The following is a 27,812-nucleotide window of genomic DNA, read 5'->3' on the forward strand; positions in this document are numbered from 1 at the left end:
TTTTTTTTCCAAGTATACAATTTGTTTTTATTTACAATACCCTATAAAAATGTAAATTTAGAAACTTCTTAATTAATTAAAACCAAACAAAAAAGATAAAAGCACAGAAAAGGAGAGAGAACCATCGAGCCTTCACTTGATGGGCTGTGAAGGGAAGGCAGGGGGGCCGCCTAGTGGGAAGGCAGGGGAGGATAGCAGAGGGGACGGACACACGGGCCACGGGGAAGTGCAGGCGACAACAGGAGCGGAGGGCCTCACTGCTGTACATTTATGTGCAAAACGTTCACTCGCATATTAAATACCGGAACCTGCCCCCTCCCCCACTACATTCGGAAAGGTGAGAGCAGCAAGGTGCGCTCTGGCCAGTCGGGTGAGAACAATCAGACGCTGTCTGCTCAGGGCCGGCATCCCCAGGGACCCGAGCCCTCACCCGGGCGCCTGCTGAGCGGGAGAGGGTGGCGACGGATGCAGACCCAGGCCCTGGCTGCCGGGGAAGCGCCAGGTGAGCCCAGGGGCCAGGGCAGTGCTTCCGCCCGAGGCGCGGAGGAGACCGAGCGAGCGGCCTGCGCTCCGGTGGGGAGGTGCGGAGGTTCCCCCAGGACACCAAGTGAAGACAGGGAAGGGGGGAGTCAGAGCAAGGCTTGCTGCAGCGGTCTCAGGAAGACAGAGAGGGAAGCGAAGCTGCGCGGCGGAAGCAGGCTCCAGGTCAGCCGTCTTGGCAAGCCTCCTTCCTCCCGAAGGGACGGGGTCAAGAACCCGCGGCTGGAGCAGGACAAAGGCTAACCGTGTGCTGTTTCCACAGAACCGAAGGAAACCCGAGTGGGGAGGAGACAGAACAGCTCAGCCGAGGGCTGGGCACCGGCCGATTGAGAGCTCTGAGTTTATTAAACGTGCTGCATACCCTACATTTTATTAGAACAAGTAGAACCCATCAAATTAATCAAAGATGGATGAGGAACAGATTAAAAACACATCAGCTGGTTTGTGGTTAGAGAAGGGATGGTGTGCCAACTAAATTTCTCAGTCTAAACTCGTTCTTTAAGGACCCTTTGGGGACCACATAAATGTACATATTGGGGTGTGTGTGCACGCATATATATATATATATATATTTCTACTTCATCAGCTTTCCTACAGTCATAGTAATATGGGGCGATGAGGGAAGGAATCCGGTGGCAGGCCGCAACCTACTCTGAGCTGGAGTGGTGGTCGGGGGGTGAAGGGAGAGGTTATATGTATGTCTCGAGGGCAAAGAGAAGGCAGAACGGAAAAGAATTGAGTAGCGTGACATGCAGGACTGTAACACAGAAGGTAAGAAAACCAGCGGAAGAATCACCCAGCCAGACTGCACAGGGCAGTGGGGAGCGCCCGGCGTTCAGAGACAAGCCCTGCGATGGCACTCGGTGCCACCAGGCGCTCTGGGGAGTGAGCTACCTTCCCTCCCTCGTTAAAAACACCACTCCACTGGTGATGGCAGCAGTGCGGGAGGCAGCAAGAGGAGGCACAGGACGCATCTGGAGGCCTTTACCGTATCCCCTGAACTAGCCTACGGCACAAAGAGAGAGAGGAGACCTGTGTGAACGAGTTCAGAGAGCAGCAGTCACCTGTACCAGAACCCCAGCCCTGTGTGAATCCTCCTAACGGGGCACTGAGCGATCTGGACCCCAGCTTTATTTCACTGTGAGGGCTCTGCTGTGGCCACACTGCGTTACATCCAGCAGACACTTGTGTATTTCACAGAAGTCTTTAATCTCTTCCACCGGATTCATGACGTCTCACGCCCCTCTCATCCCCAACCTCCTCAACGTGACTTCTAAAGTGCCAACTTCACTGAGATGTGGGATTCTCCTGTTTCCAACTTACTGCAGTTTTGTCTCCAGCAAGTTCAGTTTCTGTCGGTCAACATAACGGGAAAAGAGGGATACTAGGTTTGTGGGTATCGAGATTGGCTTGGCCAGGCCCGTCTGGGGAATCCGCAAAAGTTCTCGGGTTGCCACGAACATCACCTCCGTCCTGACAGGGAAAACCGAGAATAATAATAATGTAAGAAAAGGAATGAAAAAGAGGACCTACAAGAACTTCAAAAAAGAAACACGGCCCAGACTGACCACGGGTTGCTTTGCGCCGGTTCTACAGCGGGGTCTGAGCTCTGTAGGTCTTCCCCACGGCTCAGGACGAGGAGGAGCAGTGACAGGCCGAACTGCAAGAGGAGACAGAGGGCATCAGACACCACTGCGCCGCCGGGGCCCAGGCGGCCGGGGGGGAGGCGCTGAACCCGGGCACCCCAGCCCCGCCGCCCCTGGCTCCCTCCTCCCACCCTTCAAAGAAAAGCTGACTCCTCCCTGCCACAAGATAAGGGGGGGTTTAGCATTTCTCCTATTTACTAGAACAGAAATAGAAAGCAAAGTTGCTGCTGCTGCTGCTAAGTCGCTTCAGTTGTGTCCGACTCTGTGCGATCCCATAGATGGCAGTCCACCAGGCTCCGCCGTCCCTGGGATTCTCCAGGCAAGAATACTGGAGTGGGTTGCCATTTCCTTCTCCAGTGCATGAAAGGGAAAAGTAGAAAGGAAAGTTACATGAAGACAAATTTTGATACAGAAAATTAAAGTTTATCGAAGAAACAAAAAATAAATAGTTTGAATTAAAAAAAGAGGTGTTAAGCCCCGTGGGAAAATATACAAAGAAAGGGAAATGGAATGATCAGAGTATGAAGAAAACATTTCCTTAAAAAATGACACACATATCTGAAAATACAAAGGCTTAGAGAGGATGTCAATGACAGTTTAAAAGATAAAAAGAGAGGGAGGATAAACAGATTCATCCACCATATCTAGGACTGTTAAAATTTAGCAACAAGCTGTAGAGAGATATGTAAGTATTTATTTTACTCCGTGGGCAGTAACAGCAGAAAACATGGACTTCAAAGGGGCACAGAATGAAAACACAACCATGGGCGAGACCACGGTTAAGCGCGTGAGTCATGGCTGTCGCGGACCACGAAGAGAAGCTGGGCGGATTCTGGGGGTCCATCCCTCCTTTCTGAGTTCGCCTCACGGAGGATAACCCTGCCTTTCCACAAAGTTCCCTTCATGTTGCTGACAGAAAAACAACAGGTTACATAATCTCGTCTGACTTCAGGCTTTCTGACTGCCTTTATCAAAATTAAAGCTAAGAGACCAAATAACGTGGAAGGCACATAACTTATCCCCCCCGGACCCCTGTCTTACGTCCCAAGGCACTGTCACCCTCTCAGGCTCTGAGGTACTCACGGCCCTTCAAGCCAGGCTCTCCAGGTTTTCAGGTGCAGGAACAAAAACCCTTTGGGTCTCCTTTTCCCTTTACTGTAACAGATGGTCCTGAGTGAGCGCCCATTGTGCACCCAGCATAAAACTGCATCGTTCACGGCTTCCTTCTCATCTAAGTGATGCTGACATCACCTCCACTTTACAGATCAGGAGACCCTGGCTCAGCAAAGCGAAATGATCTGATCATGGCCACGAACCTAGGACGCGGCCAACGAGGAGTGGAAACCTGCTGTCTAAAAGCTCACGCTCTCCTCCTGTATTTATGCTTCCCCTGGGAGTCTCTGGATCTTTAATCTGATATAAACGAAATATGACCTGGGATGTCTTGACAGAGACCGCTAATTACCTACCTAATCCGCTTTCCTCCTACTAGATCTGACTTTACCCGTGGTGACAATGGCGTGAACTCAGATGTTTCCAGCTTTCCCTGCACTTGGGTGTGGCGTGTGGCTGAGAGCTGGCCGTTGAGATTAAGTAGAAGTCGGTGGTTAGAGCTCCAGGCAGAGGTCCAAGTGAGGAGGCCAGCTCCTCCACACCCTTCAGCCCTCCAAACCGCTCTCTCCTCCTGACGCGGAGCGGAGCCCGGAACTCCACACCCACCATGGACCCGAGAGGACGCAAGCATGGCAGCTGGTGCTGGGATGGCACAGCGGGGGACTGAAGGAGTCTGCACCCCGACACACACCAGGTTTTCTCCACGTAAGGTACAGAGCATCCTGTCTTGTGAAAATCACTACCATCTCCAGCTTCTGTCACCACGAGCTTAATGGAACTCCTGGCTGAACGTTACACTTCCAACCCCCCTCACCCTCCTGTTTTCCCCCCACGACTGCCACAGCAGCCGTTATTTTTACCCATAACTTGGATTCAGAAGCCTGGCGGGGCTCAGGGGCGTGAGGGGGAAGAGCACCTTGTTCTGGAGCACAGCAGAGAGGTGCGGGTTGGACGGAGCTGGGGCCGCTGCACTCTGAGGTAGGTTCATCAGCTGCTGCAGAAGGCTGGTGATGGTCATTGGTGGAAGATGGTAGAGGAGGAGAGAGAAGGGACTCAATAGGCATGGCAGCACCTACCGAAAAACAGAACAGACAGGCCATCACCGTCTGGCAGCTGCTATTCCAGCTACAGCCCGTGAGTGGGCAGGGATGGAGGGATGCTCACTGCCCCGGGCGAGATGCGACAGAGGAGTGTGACAAGCCCGGCAGATACTGTCAGCGTCTCAGCAGCGGGTTCCACGGTAACTGCTGAGAATTTTTTCCACTTGCACAGGAAACAGCATCACTCGTATGAACCAAGGGTGCAAAGTCACTTCTCAAACACATAACAAGGTACATGATAAAACAGCGGTATTCATTCTACAAATACTCACATGCTTACAATGCACCAGGCACTACGGGCTAAAAACATATGATAAACAGGACAGACCCTCAGGGGTCTAAAATACAGAGAAGCCAGGAGGAAACTGGCAGCTTTAATATCCTGTGAGAGGCATCTAACATAGGTAGATTCTTAAGAGTTATAGAGTTACTGAGAAGTATTTTCAGACTTAATGGTATCTCGATTTATCTTTATAAACGCTCAATGAGGACGGAGAAATGATCAACCAACGTCTATAGATCAGAGAAGCTAAGTGATCAGAAACTCAGACTTTGGTCACAAAGCTAGTAGCTCGAACCAGAATTCAAGGCTGTTGGATTCCAGCCTGCTAGTCCACTCACTCTGGTTTGCCATAAGGCGCAGACTGGGAAACGAACACACAGAGCTACGGGTGTAACTAGGCTATGGCACTGAAAGGACAGCGAGGTGCTTCCAGCACTCAATGGCCGCGGAATAAAACATGACGGCTGCTCCCCCTCCCAGCAGCATTCAAGGACAGAGGAGACGCCTTCACGATCGACTATTCTGAACAGACAGAGCTTGAAAAATTAGAGCATTCCTGTGTGCGTGCCAAGTCACTTCAGTCATGTCCAACTCTGTTCGACCCCGTGGACTGTAGCCTGCCAGGCTCCTCTGTCCAGGGGATTCTCCAGGCCAGAATCCTGGAGTGGGGTGCCATCCTCTCCTCCAGGGGATCCTCCCGACTCAGGGACTGCACCCAGGTCTCTTCCATCTCCTGCACAGGCACGTGGGTTCTTTACCACTAGTTCCACCTGGCAAGCCCAGAGTGTTTTTAAACATACACAAAAGTACAAACAACAGTATAGTGAAGTCCACGTACCCACAACCCAACTTCAACAACAATTCAGTAACAGGTTGCCAACCTTATGAAATCTATGTTCTTCCCATATCACATCATCTTTTTCACAAACAGCAATATTTCAATTCTCTCACAATATTATCATACCTGTGGAAGTTTAACTCCTTAATTATCATCTAATATCTATTCCAAACTCAAATTCTTCCAACTGTCTCAGAAATGTCTAGGAGCCGATTTGTTCTAATGATGATTCAAATTAGACCCACACGTTGCATGTGGCTTTCAGGGTTTTAGAATCTGTTAACAGGTCCTCTGTCACTTGCCCATCTCCTTCTCTCATGCCATTTATTTGAAGAAACTGGGTCATTTGTCCCATAGTTTGAATCTGGCTAATGGCACCTCTGTGGTATCACTTAACAATGACCCAATCTTCAGTCTTTCCCCCATAAAAACTGGTACTAAGGACCAGAGGTTTGACTAAACTCAAGTTCAGCAGAGGGGGCAGGGTGGTGCGCAGCACGGATGCGCCACGGAGAGCTGAGCGCTGCCTGCCGAGCGGCGTCTGGAGGCACGCAGCATCGCGCTGCTCCCCTCCGCGGGGCTAACGGTCGTCTGTGCGTTCAGGTGCGGCCAGCCTGCTCCAACCAAAGAACTGAGAAAATCCCCATTCATCTCTGACCTCCTGCTTTCAGCTCCAGTAATGGCTGCTGCCCAGACGGACTGTTTTTTCCATTAGAAGCTGTAAAATGGTAATTTTCTCATTTCTTTGGAATTTATTAGCTGAAATTCTTCTATAAAGAAGAACTTCCTAATGTCAACACTCTAGTCACCTTGACATTTGTCTGTAATGCGGCAGGATAAATGCTTCTTTTCCTTTACTTACCACTTTTCAGAATAATGAGTTGATGGCCGAGCAAGCTCTCGAAGTGTTTAGTACATTTTTTTCATATCATTTTGAACTCATTAAACATATGTGATCTACAGCAATCCACAGGTGTTAATTTTTGTTTCTGACACAAATTATCCCATTGTGACCAAAAGGAGGTTCCTTCAAGTTGGTCTGTGTGTCTTTTACACAGAACCATAGTAATCTTTCAGCTTTCCTGGCTTCTGACACAATACTCCATAATTATCTTGTACATTTTATGCCTCAGACCTGGAACCTGCTATTACTTCAAACAAACAGTATTTAGAGACATGGTCTATTACTCTTTAACATCTACAGGTAAAGTCTTAGCCTTTATATTCAACCAAGTTTTCCTCACTGGCAGGTAAGCTCCGCTAGAGCAGGCCTCTCTGGATTCCTAACTCCTAGCTCCAAGAACTAGGTGCTATACTTATATGACCTAATCAATGCCTGGTACATAGAAGTGCTTAATAACTGTTTGCTGAGTAAAGAAATTCATTCAATTCTATTATTTCAGAAAAAATAATTTTCACATCTTTCGGGTTCATTCTCATAAATTCTATTATTCTGCATCTCATACTTAATAATACTAGCCCTTTGTGCTAACCGTATCAATTTCTTGCTTTGAACTTCTAATACTATTTCGAATTTTGCTAATCTTTCAAGCACTGCGATAGGAATAAGCAGAGAGCAATTCTTACAAACTTGATAACCATATTTCAAATTCCAGCCCATGGCTTCCCTAGTGGCTCAGCAGTAAAGAATCTGCCTGCCAGTTCAGGAGACATGGGTTTGATCCCTGGTGCGGGAGGATCCCACATGCCTCGGAGTAACTATGCCGGTGTACCCCAACTACTTCAGCCCACACACCCGAGAGCCTGAGCTCCGCGACCAGAGAAGCCCGAGCACCGTAACTCAAGCGGCCCTGCTTGCCGCCACTGGAAGAATGCCTATGCAGCGACAAAGAGCCAGCTCAGCCAAGAATAAATAAAACCATACCACCACTAAAATAAAGAAAATAAACCCCACAAATTCTAGCCCAGTGTAAACTGTTTAAGAGCATTGGCCCAATTCCTGTGGGACATCATCCAAGGAAGTCTACAGGTCAGTGTTAAGCCACTAACAACACCCCATGAATGATCCTTCATATCCAACAAGGTGACCAGGATCATAAACTGCAAATAGAGAGTGGTCAGACCCAGCTGGGGGCCTGACCTTCTCTCTGTCAATACCGACTCAGCAAGTCTAGGGTAAGGCTGAACTATCTGCTTCCAAAGCAGTTCTGATACAGATCACAGCTTAACAACTGTGTCAGGTAAGATGGAATTACTGCTTTCCTCATGTTTAGGAACATGGTCTGTTGGATAAAGAAGTGGCATTAAAAATACAAAGGAGTAAAGTTTTTGCTTTAAATACTTAAATCATTGAGCCAAAGATCAGGTAAAAGAACACAAAAGGGAAAAGGGGTAAAAATAAGTCTGGCTTCTAGAAATCTTATCCACTGTGAAGACCCAAAGGAAAGAGGACCCCCACACGGCGGGTCACCTCATCCTGTGCGTCCTTCTTGATGAGGAAAGGGAGGTTCCTGGCTGTTGTCATGAGAATGTCAGCTGCTTGCTCTGTGGAGAGGAAAGGCAGAATCCGGGCCACCATTCTCTTCCCCTTTCGGATACACATGATCTGTACAAAGTGGTCATCACTCGGCCTGCAGAGGAAGAAAATGCCAACTTAGGTCAGCAAGAACAATGCAAAAAACCCCCTTTCGCTTCTTACGTGTTACTGGATGAACACACTGCATTTTATTTTCACTCTGCAATGATCTGTACTACAAAAATTGAGAATTACTTTACCAACCCTCAACCAAATAATAGAAAGCAAATTCTTCGAGTTTCATGAATACTGAAAATCATTTCAAAAACTGTACATTAAAAAAACTAATCAAACTATAGGCATTGATTTCTTTTATTAACTTGCAAGTAACTACACAAATGACATGGTTAAAACAGCAAAATCTGAAAATATATATAAAAATAATAATATTCATAATCACAGAGACAATTTACTAGTGTTATCATTTTGAAGACATCTCTGCTGTGTATATTTTTGTCTCTCATTTTTTAAAAAGGGGGGCATCTATATAATTTATATGGCTTGTTACTTGATTTTTTTCACTCAACAACTTATGAACACTTTTCCATGGCAATAAATAATACTTTACACAGATTTTACTGGCTGCGTAACAGTCCAGTCTACGGAGAAACCCAGATTTATTCAACCAAGCTCCCTGTCAGTCCAACTCTGGGAAAGATGTGCTAAAAAGAAGGTCCTTTTCAAAAAGTTTTGTTTTGCGTATGTCCGGGCTTAAAAGAATCATCAGTTCTCTTGAATGGGCAAAGACAAAGGAAGCGTCCTCCTGCATTCAAATAAATATTGTGATTTATAGAACATTTACCATTGGCAAGATTGTATTCCAGATACTGGGTGGGAGAGAGATGACAGACAGAGAAATTATACTAAGGACCTTAGTCTCCACTGGAAGACTGACTGGCTTCCATAGCAAGTAAGAACTGCATGGCAATTCCAAGAAAGTATGAATGTTTCCACTTTCCATCTTTAGTAGGAAAGAAAATACATAAAGATTACACGGTTGAACATCAGTAAGCATAAACTAGATACAATCTATAAGCTCAACAAAAGAAACTAAATTATGTTTCCCACTGTCTCCATCATCCAGCACTGTTCCTAATAGATATTGAAGAGGTACTTGCTAAATAAATGAATTCAAGATACACAGATTTCCTTCCCCCCAGCTCGAAAGGATTCTAAAATGTTTTATATGGGGTGGCATTTGAGTTAAGCCAAAAGGAAAGACTCTGAGCTTACTGAAATGGGAAGGAAAGGTAAGGGTAGAACGTATAAAGCTCAAAGGAGTCTAGCGAGACAACGTTTTCACCAAAGGACACAACTCTTACCTCTCCTGCCCAGGCCATTTCCCCCTCAAGTTGTCAAACATGCAACAAATTCTGTGCTTCCTTTCATCCATCAGGGCCGGTCGCTCTTCTTCCAGACTTAGGAGGTAACGCCGTTCGTAATCCTCCACGTCAAGCAATAAACTGTAGGTCTAAGTGAGAGACAAAGTGGGCCTCAGCAACTCAGAGCATCAGGTAAATGACTTCGCAGTTTAGGAATGCCAGGTAACAGCACGAGAGTGACAGCTCACCAAAGTAAGAATGAGAGGGGAGACCCGCTCTTTCAAACCCAGAGAAACATAGTGAAATAACTTAAAAAAGAAACAGGTATCGTTTGCTGTCCCTTCTTGACCTCTAACCCAGCAGGCGACGGCAGTGAAATGCCTGTCCACTTTCCAAACCTCCCAGCAGCAACAGCAGCACTACTAGTACTGTAAACAGCGGGCACCACCGTGGCCAGTGACGCCCTCTCTGTGAAGATGCTTGCAGCTAACTTGACCACAGGGCCCCAGGCACCGCTCTAAGCGCTGTGCAAATACTCACTCACGGGGACACTCACCACGGCCCAGCGAGAAAGAGACTCTTACTGTTTTCATTTTTAAAGGTCAAGAAACCACGCGCAGCACGGCAAGGGTAAAAAACTCACCTCCAGTCACAGACTCGGTGAGAAACGACCAGGACGCGATCTGGAGCCGTTCCCAGAGTCTGTGCTCTCAACTCCCTAAACTCTATGCCCCACAGCGTGGCGTTTTAAGCTTCAACACCAACCGCCTGCTACTGATTTTCCTTAGAACCCAGGACAGTGCCCAGCACCCAGGGAATGGTCAATAAATATATGTGAACTGAATGAATAGACAATCAATTCACAGGAAGAACAAGGTAATTTTTATTTTCATTTTCTTAGAAAAATGCCCTGCCCTGAAACACTCAGCCATTAACTGAACAAGCTTGGACCAAACCCCAGGACTTCTATTGTAACTGCAGTGTTTTCTCCATGAGGCCACAGGTGAGGTAAACCACATTCCTTCCCAGCATGCCCTGTACACAACAGGCACTTTACACAAACATGTACATTAATTAAAATCACAGGACACTAACCGATTGTTTACTTTCCCACGTGTTGTGTACACATACATTTCACAGTTCGTTTAATTGAAACTAACTACAGCAACTTTAGCAATTCTAAAACTTACTTTCTCAATTATGAAAAGGGTTTTTCGTCTTTTGTCCCGAACCTGTTTTTCTTTTGTCTCCTAAAAAAAGACAAGACTTTTCAATGTGAACTCTTTAACCATGTCAAAAATAATTTACTGCTGGTAAATTCTATAGGTAATTCTATTTCTGACAGAACTGTGAGGATTAATAATCAAACAAAAGTAACGTGGACAAAGGTCACAGAGTTGACTGAATAAACCCACACATAAACTATTAACTAAATTCACAGATAAGCAAAAGGTATTGGAAAATGCAATGGAAATGAAGATATCATAGGATAATCTTAAACACATAGAAAATGATAGTTTTAAATACTGGAATAAACAGCTAATGCATTTGTAGCCAGGGTTACCCAGTTCAAAGGCTCCTGCCACCCCAGGTCCTGCGTGGCTGCCTTAAGATTTCAATCCAGGGACCGTCAAAGAAGCAGTGATGACCCAGACTTCCTTAAACACATAATTCTGTGGCTACTTACATCATCCTCACTCCGAGACGTCACAACAGCATCAATCATTTTTCGGGGATTATTCACGCTAGAGACAGTGAGCTTTCCCAAAGAGCCCTCAAACTGCACTGCAAGGACAAAAAATTGCCAACAAATAAAAACCCAGCAACGCAAGCAGACAGCATTCAAAGATCATTACAGTCTCTCTTTTCTGGCCACACTGCATGGCCTGTTGTTTAGTTGCTCAGTCGTGTCCGACTCTTTGTGGCCCCATGGACTGTAGCCCGCCAGGCTCCCCTGTCCGTGCAATTTCCCAGGCAGGAATACTGAAGCAGGGTGCCATTTCCCTCTCCAGGGGATCTTCCTGACCCAGGGATCGAACCTGCATCTCCTCTGTCCCTTGCACTGGTAGGTGGGTTCTCTACCACTGAGCCTCCAGGGAATCCCCACTGTGTTGCACGTGGGGATTTTAGTTCCCCTCACCAAGGATGGAACTCAAGCCCCCTGCAGGGGAAGCACAGGGGCTTAACCACTGGACTGCCAGGGAAGGCCTATGTTATCTAGTCTTTACTCAGGACCTAAAAATTTACTACAAAAATCTATGTATTATCTAAGGTAATCTCTTATCAAAATCTATCCTTTCCCATTTTTTTTTTTGGTTGTAATAATAAAAAGTCTGAAGTATCCCCTATGTATTTTACAGATACTAGAAATTGTAACATTTTAAAAAGTCATGGAATCTCAAGCAGAAATGGACTTAGAAGGTCATCTGTCAAACTATTCAGTCCGTGCTTGAATAAGGCGGACCTCTGCATCTGTCAAGGGCAATGGTGCCTTGTGCGTCAGTTCTGTCTCCATCCCATCATCTACACAGCTGCTGCTATCCTGCCCTGTCAGCAGCACAGCGCACCTCTCCGTCGTGGGTGTGTGGACAGGGACCTCACCTGGTTTGTAGCTGTGCTCCAGCTTGGCCACCTGAGGCGTGATGAGCTTGGTACGCTCCTTTTTTGGGCCGTCACCTTGCACTTCTTCAGCAGCTGACAGTTTCTCCAGTTTTTCAAAGTAATTCTACCACGTGAGAAGATGGTTTCAGTTGCAGCAAGCACAGAATATGGCTGCTCTTTACCATGAAACAATTTATACCAGTGGCAGCAATACTACTCGTACTCTATATACGTATTGGTTTTTAACTTTTGTTAGATTGCGAAGAATTTACTTTATCAAAAAAATCCCACCCTTCAAAATTAGCATCAATGGAAACATCGTTAGACTGCCAAACTTCTTAATTGAAAGAACCAGATTACTGATGCCAAAAAGATTTGAAAATATTGGTTTGAGAGTCTCTACAGTTTAGAAATAAAAGGCATATATGCAAACCTTTCGGTGAATATTTTGAGAGATTCTTCAGCTTGAAAGACGGGACAGAATTCTTACCCACTTGAAGACTAACCTCAGAAGAAAACTCTACCAGTATTTAAATGAGTACCTTCACCAGGGTAAGCGACTAAACTTATCTTTCAAACTGGCACAGAGTACATGCCTGGTAATAAAAATCATCCAGGTAGGGATCAGTGCTTTGCAGCTGCATCATCTGGATCTTAGAGACCCAGTCTTTTTCTCGCGGCAGCATGAGGTTGGCATACGGATCCTTCCGGATATGATCCTGATGACTGCTCCGGTGACTCCCTCTGTCTCCCGCACCATTGAGATTCCGATGCTGACTGCAAAAGAAATACAGGCCACGTGCACTCCAAGTGGATACATGAATTACGCCTTATGACAATACTGCAGTAAACTAGGCCAACTGAAAAAAAAAAGAAGACTCCCCTTTGCTTTTATCAAAAGAGGAGTGAAAAAGAATAGAATCTTAACAGAATTTGAGAGGAAAGAGCTATGCAATACCTAATCAGAGGACGAAACTAAGATCTGGGTGCCTTACCATAAGCTAAGCACTTTCACCTCTGGACGTGTGTATAAGCCCCACAATAACCCTATGAGGTTCCTAAGTTTATTTTCCCCACTTCAGACAACAAGCTGAGCTCAGAAGAGATCAGGTAACTTGCCCGAAGTCGCACACCTGGCAGCAGTGAGCGGTCTGGACACAGGCCAACTTGACTCCAAGTCTACACACTTTTTAAAAACTTGTTGAAAATTATGATATACTTTAAACATATAGAAAAGTCCAACAAACATTATTCAAAAATCCATTTATTCACCATTTGGACTTAATGAAAAAATTACCTGGTCAAATTTGCTTCAGATTTTTAAACCATGACGTTCAAGTAGTAAGTGCTACGTTTACAGCTGAAGGCCCACCTACAGCCCTCAGGATCACAGCTTCCAGCTTCCCTTCCTTCCTACAGGAACCACTATCCTGACTTTGATACACACCCTTCATGAAATATTTTTATACTTTTATTATTTGTACATCTACCTTTAAATATCATACAGTAGTATTCCATTTTACATAAATGGTATTAGGCATAAAATTCTGCTCCTTGATTCTTATTCAATATTATGTGTTTCATACTTGTCCACATTGATAATATACCCCCCCCCGGTATATTCTGAAAAGTAAAACTGCTAGGATTCAATGTATCCACGTTATCAACCTTATTGTTTATTGCCAAATTCTCTCTCCAAAGGCTATACACACTCCATTCCTGCTGACGACGACAGTGTTGAGACACTCCATGTTTGCTGTCTGAGGATATAAGACGGTTATCTGATTTCAATCTGCACTCTTCTGATTACAAGTGAGCCTGAAAATCTTTTTGTTTTTATGAGCTATGTAGGTTTTCTCTATTGAAAACTACACGCTTGTGTTTGATGCCTTTTGTTATAGGTAAGTTTAATATATTTTTACAATTTCATCAAAAATATTTGTAAACACCTTTATTCAGTGATAACTGCTGTACAAAGAACCGTACAATTTAATGTATACAAACTGGTAAGTCTGGACACATGCAAACACTTGTGATGCCATCAGCATAAACAAGGCACTAACTTACACATCCATTCCTTGGGTCCCTTTGTTCTTCTTCCCCTTTTTGGGGGTGGGGTGGGGTAAGATACTGAACATGAGATCTACCCTTTTAAATTCTGAAATGCACAATACCACAATGTCAACTACAGGCCTGAGAAGCTTTGTATTTTAGCAGTCAAATGTATTATCAATCTTTTCCTTTATGGTTTCTATTTTCTGTGTCTTAAAGGCCCATACTAGTTTTTTACCTCTGCAAAAAATATTCCAGAATTTTTTTTTTGAAAGAAAAAGGAAATTATACACAAAGAACCATAAAAGGGAAGGCTGAAAAAAACTTTGAAGTTATGTTTAATTCTCTTCCTTTATGTGTAACAGTGATGATAAAATATAAGCTCCAGGAAAGCAAGGACTTGTTATGTCTTGTTCTTCTTTCCATCCCCCAAACTGACCACAGTAGCTGGTACACAGCTGAGGCCACATAGATAAATATATATTTGAATGAGGATTAAACAGAGGTAAAAATAAAGTGACTGTTGGCTTCACGTAAGACCCAAATGTAATGCTAGAGACTATACTTCAAGATTACCTCTGAGCCGAGACGGTAAACAAAACACACTTAAAAGTACGGGAAGAACTAGGTGAGGAGTGAGTCTAATATGTTGACCACTCCCTCACCCCAGATCTAAACTGCCCTTCAGAATTATATTAACTCGGAAATAAGGTGATAAGCTCTAGTCATTCAAAGCTCGTGCATTACATAAAATAGCACATGATATGGCTTAGCCAGTTGGAATAAGCTCACTATTGATTAAATCTACTTAACAAGTGGGCTCATCGCTCAAACGAGCCCTGAATGAAGACGCCGCGAGCCAGGGGGTTAGGACTCACCCTCTGCCCTGCTGCTGCCTCTGGTGCAGGAGCCGCCGGTGCTGCGGGTGGAGGTGGGTCGTGTCCGGTCTGAACACCGGGGCCTGCGATCTAAGAGAAAAGGGAAAGATTTCAGCCTGTCCTTTTGATGACCTGAAGCTTTAAAGAAATTGGTCAATACTGGATAACTTCATACAGGTTCACCCAAGAGAATGTCGGTGTCCACTCTAGAAGGAAGACAGCTGTATTTTCATGTCTTCCACAAAAGACAATTCTCAACTCCTAAGAAGACAATCATAAAATCTGAGTGAATCAGCAGTAAGCTAGTTTAATTCTCTTTGCTCCTAACTGTTCAAGAGAAGTCTCTAACTGAATTTAATGTACTCAAATTCACCTTTGGAAATGACACTGAAAATACACATGTGATGGTTGATTCACTATGTCAACTTGTCTCAGATACCCAGTTGTTTGGACACTCATCTAGATATTGCTGTGATGGCATTTTGTAGATGCTATTAACATTTACAATTAGCTAACTTTAAGAGATAGAGAGATGACCCTAGATAATGTGGGTGGGCCTTGCCAACCAGTTGAAGGCCCTAAAAGGAAAACCAGTTTCCCAGAGAAGGAATTTTGCCTCAAGACTGGAACACAGGAAGGCCTGACTGAGTTTGCAGCCTGCTCACCTGCCCTACAAATTCAGACCTCAGGTTGCAACCACAACTTCTAACAGAATGTCCAGCCTGCTGGCCTGCCCTATGGATTTTGGACTTCCTAGCCCCACAATCATGTAAGCCAATGCCTTAAAGTAAATCTATTTATTTATTTATATCCTATTGGTTCTACTTCTCAGGAGAACCCTGAGACAATGTGATATATAATAAAACACAATTTCACTGAAGCAGGAACTTAAACCTGTCTTATCGTAAAATCCCAGTGGAAGCAAGCAAGTAGCTAAGCACTGAGATTAGCTGACAATTCAGCATCTATATCTCTGTTCCTCTTTTTTTTTTTTTTTTTGGCTGCATGATGTAGCTTGCTGGATCTTCGTTCCCCTGACTGAACCTGGGCCACGGCAGTGAAAGCACTGAGTCCTAACCACGGGATCGTCAGGGGACTTCCCCCTCTGTTCCTTAGTGTAAGATAATTCCCGTTAAGTGAGAAGCTCTTTGTGCACGTTATGTGCGTGTGTCAAATGCATACGTGAGACATAAGGAACCTTAAAAGAAATGAAAAAGGCGATTATTAATGTGCAAATGTAAGTAGGAAGCATCTTCTTGTTGTTTAGTTGCTAAGTCGTGTCTGACTCTTTGCGACCCCAAGGACTGTAGCCCATCAGGCTCCTCTGTCTGTGGGATCTCCCAGGCAGGAATACTGGAGTGGGTCGCCATTTCCTTCTCCAGGGGATCTTACCGACCCAGGGATGGAACCCACATCTCCAGCACTGGCAGGTAGTTCTTTACCACTGAGCCCCCTGGGAAGCCCAGGAAGCATGTGACTCGAGAGAAATGTGATTCATATGAAACCTTGGAGACCATCAAACATTTCTGTGTTTGGCAACTTGAGGATCAAGTAACATCTCAAAATATTATCATTTGAAAATAGCAAAGAGACTTCCACCTTCTGTCAGTAAACGTCAACAATCAAGAGACTCGGCGGACAAGGGACACACAGCAGCACTCTTTCTGTATACCTTAGGTTTTGCAGGTGGGGTCCTGGGCCAGGGGGGTGCTGCTGAGGAGGTGGTGGTGTGGCAGGGGGTGGGGCGCTAAAGAAGGCACGGAAGCCTGGCGCCGGGGGAAGCATCTGCCCAACTCGCCCCTGCAACAGCTTGGGATTCATGGCGGCAAGCGGGCTGCCCACGAATCCAGGGACCCGTGCAAACTGGCTGGGAGACATCCGTCCAGGCTGCAGCTGCAAGAACAAGATCTTGGATTTAGTTGATTGGCAGGTCCCCTTACTTTCATCCACAGAATAGTGAATACTGCTTCCATCAGTAACTTTGCTTGAGAAAGTAATGGGGAGAAAAAAGAAGAGGCAGTAGGAATTGATTAGTAGCAAAAAAAAAGGGGGGGGGGGATGTGAGCTAGTGAACCTTAGGCAAGTTAGGTGAGCTCTTTATGGGCTGAGCTAATCCTAGGCTTACCTGTGCTCCTCCAAGAAGCTGTGCTCTCTGGAGGGGGCTGAGGACAGGAGGGACGCTGGGGGGGAAAGGGTGGCCCAGCAGGGAGGAGTTCTAAAAAAAAAAAAAAAGGAAAAGTAAACATTAGTCATACCATAAAAACAGGGAAATAACAGGGGAACTCAATAGAAATGTACAATAGACGTGGACAGGAAGACTCTCAAAGGGTAGAGCTGAGCTGCCTACTGAAGGAATGTGAGAGAGTAATGCTAGAAGTCACGAAGCACTAGGGTTATGTAACGTGAAAAAGCAAGCAGCAGAATGAAGGACTGGAATAGCACGAAACCAGATCGTATCAAGTTTAGATCTTTACAGATACGTAATGAGTTGAGGTAAGAAACAGCTGAACACGATGAACCCTGTCTCCTGACCTGGGGACTCTAAGATCCAGAAATTCAAGTATGGAGATTATGAAAAACCTGTATCATTTAGGAGGTATCAATATGGCAGGCACTGATCAGAGAAGACACACTGTGCGTCTCCACGAGGCTGCAGCGACATACCGGGACACTGCAGAGCTGGTTTGGAGACACCCTCTCACCATAGGGAGCAGGATAGCGCGGCGGCACTGGGGGCCGGACATGGACAGGCTTTGGACACAGGATCTACGAGGACAAACATACATAAACCACACTCAGTGAGGTCAGTCTTTTTTCCACCTATACTCCCTCCCCTCAAGTACTGGCAGAGACACAGAACTCAATGCAAAGCCCTACTTCTAAGCAAACTGCCGTGGCTCTGGTCCACGTGCAGAACCTTCGGTTCCTTCCTCTCGCAAACAGCAAGCAACGTGCCACTTTTTAACTGAGGAAGATTTAGCTAATTCTCCAATTATCCCCACCCTTCCACGCTATCTGAGGGAGGTACCAGCAGATATTCTGACTTGCAAATTCTCTCCAAGAGGATATGTTTTGGTAGCAGTGAGGGAGACGGGATGATAAGAAAGCTGGAGGGTTAACTAAGTCCTATCCTGAAGCCCCTGTGATATGGCCGCCATGCTCAGCTCTTTCATGTCCACTGTGACTCCACCGTTTCTGAGGGTATTGAGCCTAACTAGGCCATACCAATACCACCCTCCCCCCATACCTTCCACATTGGCCTTCCTTTCCAGCTGCTGGTTTCAGGTGGAGGGAAGTCTATGGAACAGGACTGCACAGGCTCTAGGGAAAGCAGGGATATCTTAAAGGTAAAAAGGGATGTGGACAATGCTGTGTGTTCCCACTCCCCCCAGCTTTCAGCTACCTCTCTGCCAAGGTTTTGGGCAGCCAGCAAAACACTTTAAAAAGGATATTTACACTAAATGTGGTTAACTACCCTTTTTCTCCCCCAATTAAAAGGCAGCAGCAAAAGGAGCAGCACCAGCAAAGGGCATTGGGGAATGTGTCTCTTATTTGTGCTAACTTCTCCTCTATTCGGCTATTTTTCTTTCTAATCTAATGCCTACCCCACACTTCCACCCTCCTCCCAGTAGCACATTTCCCAAAGAATTTTGCCCAGATTCCCAGCATCCTGGGCTGAGTGCCTGTTGATAAGCGGTACCTGCTGGTTGAAGCTGGGCACAGCCATCTGCTTAGGTGGGGTGCCTATGGGGACAGCTCTAACAGGAGGACTCCCAATGACAGGCGAGGTGGACCGCCTTGGTAATGCGCGCTCGGAAAGGTCCCGATCGTCTTCTGGGCCCTGGGGGGGCCTCTGAGGCAAGGCATATTCTAACACAGACACTGTAGGCATTTCCTAATTGAGGAAGTAGTGTTAAAAAAATTAGCTAGCTTGAAATCTTTTAATCACCTTTACAGATGCCCAATACCTTGAGAAATTATTTTTAAAATTTTTACTTAGTTTTATTTCAGTAAAATTTACCCCCTGTGGCGTATAGAACTAAATTCTGATAAATGCACAGAGTCATGGACCTACCACCATAATCAAGACACAGACATTTTATCACTCCCCAAACTTCCTCAGTATCATCCCTTTGTAGTCAAACCTCCCATCGCCCTCCTCCACCGGCCAACATCACTCTGTTCTGTCCTGACACTTGTGCCTAAAAATGACTGTGTGTGTGTGCGTGTGTTCAGTCGCTTGGTCGTGTCCGAACCCCTGCGGCCCTGCAGACTGTAGCCCGCCAGGCTCCTGTCCATGTATTCCAGGCAAGAATACTGGAGTGAGTTGCCATTTCCTCCTCCAGGGGATCTTCCCGGCCCAAGGATAGAACCCGTGTCTCTTGCAACTCCTGCACCGCAGGCAGATTCTTTATCACTAGTGTCACCTGGGAAGCCCCTAAAATGACTTTAATTGAAATTGAGATAAGGTGTCAAAATTTTCAAGTTCCAATGGTTCCCTTTCAACCATTTCAAAGGAAAGCACAATCACGTGAGCATTACCATGGAGTCTGAGGCTCAGCTATGGCTGCTGGATGATGCGACCAGCACGAGACCAGCAGAGAACACGCATCTCTATGTTGTTCCAGTAAGGAAAGGGTAACAGCAGGAGCCAGGCTTCAGATGCTAGGAATTTTATATAATGAGAAAACGTTTAATACCTGAGCAAGCAGTGGTCCTCGGATTCGCCTCAGAACTTCAGATCCATCCCAGATGCTGGAATTGAGACTTCCTGGTTGGGGCTAGCAAGAAAGGCAAACACACACACCAGTGTGGAATAGTGCAGGCTCCCTGGGGAACTTACCAGCCTGTGGTGAACAAAGCTCCCAAAAAGCTGCAACTGTTGAGGATAAAGAAACTATAACATTCTAGAAAATACCTTATATCCCAACTTCATCTCCAGAATTGCTATCATAAGGAATATTATCACCAAATTTCTACGGCACGGGTAAGTCTCTCCGTATAGTAAATGAAATGAAATAGCAATAGCAAAGCCCAATACTCTGCTTCATCTACTAGTCTGCTCCAGCTCACAGCCACTTACTTGCAACACTGGCCTGGTCTGTACCGCCCTCATGATAGCTGGATCTTCGAGTTCATTTTCAATCACCATCTTACTGAGCCTCTCTGCCAGATTCTCCTCATGGTCACCCAACAAGTCCATCTCATCCCGTTCTCCATTGCCGGTTTGTTCGTTAGCCGCTGCAGGCAGCTTTTCTTCCAGCTCAGCCAGGCGCTCATGTGCTTCCTGCCAATCATCATCTATGAGGAAATCGACAAAGAAACAGAGTTCATATCGGAATAAAAAGTTTCATGAAATTCTTCTGTTAACCAAACAAACAATTCCAACTCCAGAAGACAGGTGGGAAGTTACATTTCCACCTAGACACGTGAAGTAAGGTTTAAACTAAGGGGGCACATTTAAAGTGGGCGTCTCACTATCGAGAACAACAAACACCTATCAGGAATAAAATTCAAATTTTTAGAGTAATAGATTAATACATTAGCAATGGCGTCTAGATTCTATTCTGAAACTGATTTCTAAATTGGTGACATACACGTATACTACAACCTGTTGAGATTCTGTGACATTTTAGGCAAAAACTCATGCTAGCACACAACTTTCTCTTAGATAACTGTCACCTTCTTTACAAGCTTTTAAATCCATTCATTTCATCCAATTAGTGTGTTTTGAGCATCTATTATGTGACAAACACTGTTCCAGGTGCATGGCATAAGTCGCCATAAGAAACAGACAAGGAAAGTGACATCTGAGCAAAAATTCAAGAGTTAGGAAGTCAGCCATGTGGATATCTAGGGGAAGAGTGTCTCAGGAAGAGGACGGTCAGTATAGAGGACTTATGATGAGAGACTGACAATTTTCAAAGCGGCAAGGACTGTGTTTGAACTGGAACGAACAAGGGTGAAGGGTAGAAGAAAAATGAGGTTGGCGAGGATTGGGGGGAGCTCTCGAGGTCCTTTAGAGCTTCTCTGAAATGGGGCCCCTGGAGGTCAGGATGTGGCTGGATTGGTGAAAGAATCGATCTGCCTGCTCTGCTGAAAACAGATTTGGAGAAGGGGGTAGCACCACGGGAAGTATGGAGGTCTGTCAGGAGGCTCCTGCAAGGCCGCCGGGGGAAAGGTGAGGGTCAGCCCTCTTTTTTAACTGTCTCCATTTCTCGGCACTACTATAGTCTGTATCACTGACACTAGGTTATTTTCTCATTTTTTATGCTGACAGAGCATTATTTCACAGATGAATCTTCAGAAGCCTTTATCAGCTTCTCCAGGACTAGACCAAACCTCCATCACCTCTCTCATCCCGGGCTCCTTAAGCACATCAACCATCACTCCCTTCTACCTCCGTCATAACACTACTGTTTTGCTCCTTTTAGCACTCAAATTCAGATACCTCTCTTTCCCTCCTCACTGACGCCTTCTCTGAATCATCTTTTAACTCTTACCTTCGCCTCATCTAACCAAGACCCCGTGTGTTCTCTTGAATATGTTGCATATTTTTATTCTTATTTTAGTTTTGTATGTTCTGCAAAATCCAGCAGAGAGAGACAACAGGTAATTCTCTTTATAACTAACATCACAACACAGAATTCTGAAAAACTGTCCTTAATGACAATCCTCCCCATTTAATTTTTCTATATATCTCATTTAAAGAAAGGAGTAGACGGGAAACAACAGGCAAAGGAAAAAAAAAGTGTCTGGTATATACTAAGGGTGTAATCAATGGTAGCTACTTCAAAAAAAGATTTAGACTTTCATATGCAACTTGTTAAAAGTATCTTTACTCTTTTTTCCTGTTTACAAATGCATGTTTGCTAAAAAAAAAATTTAAACATTATACAAATATGTAACTTAGTGAAACTTCCCCACAATTCTTCAGGAATGTTAAATTTTTCAAAGTAGAAACACATAACTACTGATAAAAACAAGGTTAAGTAGGACTTCCAAATTTATAATCTGATACGATCAGAACCACTGTCTCATCTTGGAGCACTGTGGTAGATCTGAATGTACTATGTGCAGTAAGGGAAAAATCTAGTGTAGATGAAAATTTATAGTACTAAATTATCAGTTATTAAAAAAAACAAAAAATAGCATAATTGAAAATCAACTGTGACATTAATATTTTTGTGTCATCTTTGCTAAAGAGTAAGCTAAGCATGCTGTGAAGGACCAACTGCTTTTTCCAACCTTACTGCCTCAACAATGCCAAAAAAGGAAAAAAAAAAGAGAGATTCTATAAACCCGAATTATGGGATTTTTAAAAAACATTTATTACCCAAATTTAGGAAACTGATTTGTTAATGGATTAATTCTAATGTAGAAGAGTTTTCATTCACTTCTCATAATCCTATTTACTAACTTTACTGTATGTCTCACCAAAGATGATAATCTATTTGTCCTTAGTAATTAATTTAAAAAACACTGATTAGTAGCCATATTCTGTAAGAAAGGCTCTGTTGTGAACTGTTACTTTTTCAAACACGTAAGTAAAGAAATCTAGGCCACAGAACACCATCGTTGTCATTTTTTGTGAAAAATCACCTGAAGCAACACCCGAGACCAGACATGCCCTTGGTATAAAAGGATACTTTACTCTGTCTCTTCTTCAAATGACTGAAAAATATAGTTACTTAAACATGCCCTTGTTTGACCTCAACCCACACTCATCAAAATGACAAAGGGTAGAGGAAAAAAATAACAAGAGAAATGAAGGGAAAGAGATACCTATTTTCCTTCAACTAATTAACCTATACTCTGGGACTTACCTGGTGGTCAGATGGCTAACACTCTGTGTTCCCAATGCAGACAGCCCTGGTTCAACCCCTGGTCAGGGAACTAGATCCCACATGCCACAATGAAGATTCCCATGTGACACAACTAAGACTCAGTACAGCCAAATAAATACAAATGTTAAAAAAAAGTAACCTATACCCAGATGTGAGTTACTAAAACCCTGTCTGCTCTTATAAACACATACTTGTGGTAATTCCCTTCAAATCTGTCTCAGGGATACACCTGAATAACAACAAAATAAAGACGAAATAGAGTTCAATCTCAGTGTCTAAAGATTTCAGCAGCTATCAGTAAAGAGGAGGAAGAAAGAATGAGGATCCTTCCACGTGGAGGCAGAAGATTTCCAAGGATTCCCCAAAGACTGTTAAAACATAACTCATAGTTTACACTGATTGTATTTATAGTTACTTAACCTCTTTGGCACTTTCCTGCTTCATTGGCTAAAATGACGATAATAATAGTACCTACCTCATAAGGTTGCTATGAGGATTAATATATGTAAAACATTTAGAATGGTCCCAAGCATATAATAAGCACCCTGGAAGTGTAAGCTTTCATTTTCAGAGAATGAGTTGAGGTTACTGTGGCCCATTTATTGCTCAAAGATGATGCAAATGTTTTTTCCATGCAAAGACAGACTAGTTTCTTACGGAAAGGTGACATCAGAGCATTTGTAGCCAGTGACTTAAAATAACTACCGTATTAACAGGTATTACTCAAGACACTCATTCCTGAGTTAAAAACCATCGAGTCAAAACATGTATCATAGGTCTAACATTCTACCTCCTTGTTTAAATTCTCTACCCACCTGTGGAAGTATATTAAACAAATCACAGGTGGACTTAGAAAGAAATTTTCTTTTTATAAATGTGTATACTATTTATATCAAGGTGTTAGGAGGAACTAGGATTTTAACCTTACAATTGTCTCAATGTTAAGGGCTCACATTTGGAAATCTTTTCTCCACTATGGACTCTGTAGACCAAGAAGTCCTTAATCAACCTTGTGCCTCAGCGTACAAAAATGGGCTACCCACATGCTATTTCACTACTCTTACTTTTTACCACCTGTTCTTTTACTGTGTAACCTAGGGGCTTTTTCAATGTGTGTGCACTTTTCGCTTTTCCATCCCATAAAATACAATTCTGCATACTTTAAAATTCTTTTAAGGCAATACTTTCCTTATCTTGGGAGAAACACAGAAACTCAGAAAAAAAGACTGTCGAGCACTCTGGAAGTCAGGGAGAAGGCAAGACTATTTCTCTCCTGTCAAGATTCAAAACTGAGGACATTTACTATGTCTCGTCTTAAGATACTTCATTTTAATACAGACGAATTTGCTACAAAATGGTAACATTCAGTACAATATTTTAAGAAAGACTTCCAGAAGCAAGCACACACTTGTTTATACCTTTATTGTATTCTATAGGTTTTTACTAAAGTTTCAAATAAAATTTGCAATTCCCATCAGTTCCCTGCTTTTGTCATTCTCTGTCCTTCCTCCCCTTCCCTGTGATCTCCATGGAGAAAGAACAGCATCTTAGGTCACGTCATCCTCTTGGACGAGCTCATCCCTTCAACTATGGCTGTAATCCAAAAGGTCTTCAGTTCCCTTTTGTAATGAGCTTTGCTTCTACCTTAAATACTTCTCTTGCTGCTCCCAAAAGCGGCAGTTTTAGCTCTCCAGTGAATTCTGTAAACCCTGACTGTACAGAGAACATTTTTTCATTTTTGCCAGTTCACTCAACTCAGCCTAAGCTTAAACAAACTTAAGCCGTTTAGGTCACTGCAAAACCAGTAACCAATACAACACTTTTAAAGACCTCTTGTTTGTTTTTGATAGTCAACATTTTGGGGCTACCCAATACTGATAAGTTTCCTCTTGTTCTTATTACTTAAGTTTGAATATTTGTTGCTTAGACAGAGTTCAAAGAAACTCCACATATTCACATATTCCAGTGTAAATGTGGTCATTGTGGTTTTGCAGCACCATCAGTCAAAGCAAAGATAGCTGCGTCTCTCTCTCTTTTTTTGGCCTTGCACATGCTGGATCTTAGTTTTCCAATCAGAAATGGAACCAGGGCCCTTGGCAGTGAGAGTTCAGTCTTAAGCACTGGACCACCAGGGAATTCCCTGACCTATTCATCTTTTAAGTACAGTTTAATTTTAACTTATTCGTATGCTTGTTCTAGAATCTCAAATTATGAACTTTATCATATAAACTTGCCCCCTAAATTTCTCATCTCAGTAATTGTAACTGTGACCTCTAGTTTAGTTTGGCTCTTTAATTTTTTAATCTCTTCCAACACCTGAAATATTATCTCCAGGGATGAGAAAATCTCATCTGTGCACAGCACTTTTCTAACTTATGAAGACTTTCTATCACCAAAATTCTTGGAATCAAAAATTCTATTTTACTGAATATATTACAGTAGAACAGCAGGATCATGCTATATACTATTGATCAACTAAATTTTAAAACATACATATCTGAATCTGAGTTTTCTCCTAGTCCACTAGTTTTCCTTAAGTTACATGTTCCACAAATAAATATATCTTTCTTCTAGGATTATTTTAAGCCTTTATAAAATGTGTACTTCTCTAATCACTTGATTTTCTCATAGTGTCAACTGAGGGCCACAGATCATAAAGCTGGAAGGGACAGGACTTAGAAAAACACCTGGTTTTGTAAGTGAGGCAAACAGAAGCCCAGAGGAGGAGGGTAGGTGCTTGCAGTGAAGAATATAAGTCTGCCAACTCTTTGAATGAGAATACTCCTGCTAAGACAAAAGTATCAACGCTGATAAAAGACAGCATTTGAAAAGAGCAGGAAACCAAGACATTATAAAAGAAAGCTGTCACTTACCTACTGCACCTGACCCAAATGTATCATCATTGAATTGATCAATCTCTTCGTCCTCCTCTCCCAGGCCCTGAAATGCATCTTCATCTTCATCCAGGGGACAATCCTCCAAAGACTAAAAAAAAAAAAAAGAGAAAAAAGATTAGCTATTCAGGAAGTTCACAACTTCATTTTCAAAATGTTCTAAAAATGTTCTTCTTACCTTACCAATCAACACAATTGCTTCATTATGACTTTCTGTACAGATGGCATTTTTTCTATCCCCCAATTTCCCTCACACTGGAAGATTCAGTACCTTTTCTTTCAGCTTCTCTTTCCTATTTATTTAACCTCTTCCCCCAAACTTCCATTTCTCTATTTATCAAGGCTCTAATAATAGCATTTCCTCATGCAACCAAGAAATTAGGCCTGCAACTTCCTTTCCATCACTGGTTACAATGACAACTGAAAAGGAACACTTTATTTTGCCTGAGTTGTTATTTTTCACTGAAATTCTCATCTTCCCCATGTTCATGTCGTATTCTCAACTATGAATCCCTTTTAAAGCTTTCTCTTCATTTTTCTTCACCCATTTTGTTTTCCTATAGGCTCAGCCTTTGGTGGTAGAAGAGAAAGCTAAGTTTTCAATCACAGTGAACTCTTGAAAAACTGTGATGTGACAAGTTCAAGCTCCGTCTCTACTCCTACAAGTGATGCCAACCTAGACAAGCCACATCCCTTCTGATTAATTCATTCAATACCTCCTGAGCACCTACTGTGTCTCAGGTTGTCTTCAACTTTAAACCACAATCTCTTTTAAGTGGTAATGCAGGGACAATACCATCTCCTTCAGAGGTGGTGTGAGGCTCAAATGAGGCAAAGTTTTAGACAAACACTGGATATAGCTAAACAATGCTAGATATCACCATAACAACCTAGGTGTGTTCCAAACACTCCCTTCCCTCCCCCTTCATTTCACTTTTCAACTGATTAATTTTCCAAGTTTTCTTGGGAACTTTGCCTACTGCATCTCATCACTTCTCTCCATATTTACATAAAGCCAGTTTGATCTTGAGCCATTCCTATCAAATAATAGGACTATGTGTCCACAATTTTCAAAGACTCAGGGTCAGAAATCCACACTCTCTCTGCAGGCACGTTTCTGATATACATTGACTGACCACCTCTCAGCGAGGCTGTTCCCAGATGAAAAGTTAGGTTCAAGGGCCGGTCTACTCATCTTAAGTCCTCCCAAACTCAACACGAAAGAAGCATGCACTGCCTCCCCATCAGAGGCAACTTCTCGAAGCACTCGCAAATCACGAAAGTCCACTGAACCAAATCACTGCTTCTCAAATTGGACAGACTCTTAGGGATCACCTAGACCAACCCTGTCAGTTTTACAAGCCCCAGAAACCCTGTCCAAGGGATCAGGAGTCGCTAGAGGTCACACGGCGAGTTAGCGACAGCGCCAAGACTGGTCCTGCATTCCCGGGACCTTCCCCCAACCCACGTCTCCGTCCACTCGCCCCCGAGGAGCTCCTGCGAGACACGCCCCTCCCCAACCCCCAGTCCTCTTCAGTAAACAGTCCTCGGCCTCAGTCAGAAGGCAAGTCCGGGCCCCCGGGACCTGACGGTCGCCCGTTTGTAAGGGGGAGACGTTTCCGTGTCCAGGGCGGGAAACGCGCCTCTGGCCGTTCCCGAGTGACTCCTCCACAGGAATCACCGGCTGCGGGTGCGAGGCTCTCTCCGCGGCGCTCCTCCGGGGCGGGGGCGGGGGGCTGTGTGGTCCCGGTACTTCACGGGCCCGCCCCACCCCAGCAGAGGTCAGCTCTCTCCGCCGGCCACCGACAGGGCGGTCCCGCCCCCGAAGCTGGCTCACGACCCGCGGCTGAAACCCGCGACCCCAGAACCGACGCCCTCCGCGGGGTCCCCCGCGTCCCCCCGGGCGCCCCCTCCCCCCGAGCGCGGGACCGACGCGCGTGAGAGAGACGGAAAGAGAGCGGGGCTTGTGCGGGAGCGAGGGAGGGGTCACTTCCGGTCGCGGCGGCTCACCTCGTAGCGGAACATTCTTGGGGAGGGGGGGGAGGGAGCGGGGAGGGGAATGGGAGAGGGAGGGAAGAGGCGCCGACTCTCCGGGCTCCTCCGCGCGCGGGTCCTCCACCGGCTCGCGACCCCTGGCCGCCGCCGTACGCCGGAGCGTGCGT

The 27,812-nt window shown here is 44.5% G+C and overlaps 1 protein-coding gene across 7 annotated transcripts; it reads right to left on the bottom strand.

Annotated features, from left to right (window-relative positions):
• PATL1 (PAT1 homolog 1, processing body mRNA decay factor) lies at positions 1–27,812 on the bottom strand. 7 transcript variants are annotated; one of them, XM_081544580.1, is made up of 19 exons: positions 27,661–27,812; positions 25,630–25,741; positions 19,993–20,210; positions 19,610–19,690; positions 18,610–18,804; positions 17,574–17,675; positions 17,035–17,124; positions 16,582–16,802; positions 14,910–14,999; positions 12,576–12,756; positions 11,980–12,103; positions 11,066–11,163; positions 10,569–10,628; positions 9,379–9,527; positions 7,952–8,111; positions 4,216–4,371; positions 2,112–2,200; positions 1,864–2,013; positions 1–1,546 (listed from the first exon to the last, which is right to left on the bottom strand). In XM_081544580.1, exons 1-19 carry the CDS (start codon positions 27,673–27,675, stop codon positions 1,525–1,527), a joined length of 2,313 nt encoding a protein of 770 aa, XP_081400706.1. In that variant the 5' UTR covers positions 27,676–27,812; the 3' UTR covers positions 1–1,524. The 7 variants fall into 7 exon arrangements, with proteins under 7 accessions (XP_081400706.1, XP_081400713.1, XP_081400709.1 ...); XM_081544587.1 differs by having other exon boundaries at positions 2,109–2,200; positions 27,661–27,791; XM_081544583.1 differs by lacking the exon at positions 27,661–27,812 and adding an exon at positions 27,332–27,574 and having other exon boundaries at positions 2,109–2,200.

This window comes from Giraffa tippelskirchi, chromosome 11, assembly GCF_054371585.1.
Source record: "Giraffa tippelskirchi isolate mGirTip1 chromosome 11, T2T-mGirTip1v1.2.pri, whole genome shotgun sequence".
Classification (NCBI taxonomy): domain Eukaryota; kingdom Metazoa; phylum Chordata; class Mammalia; order Artiodactyla; family Giraffidae; genus Giraffa; species Giraffa tippelskirchi.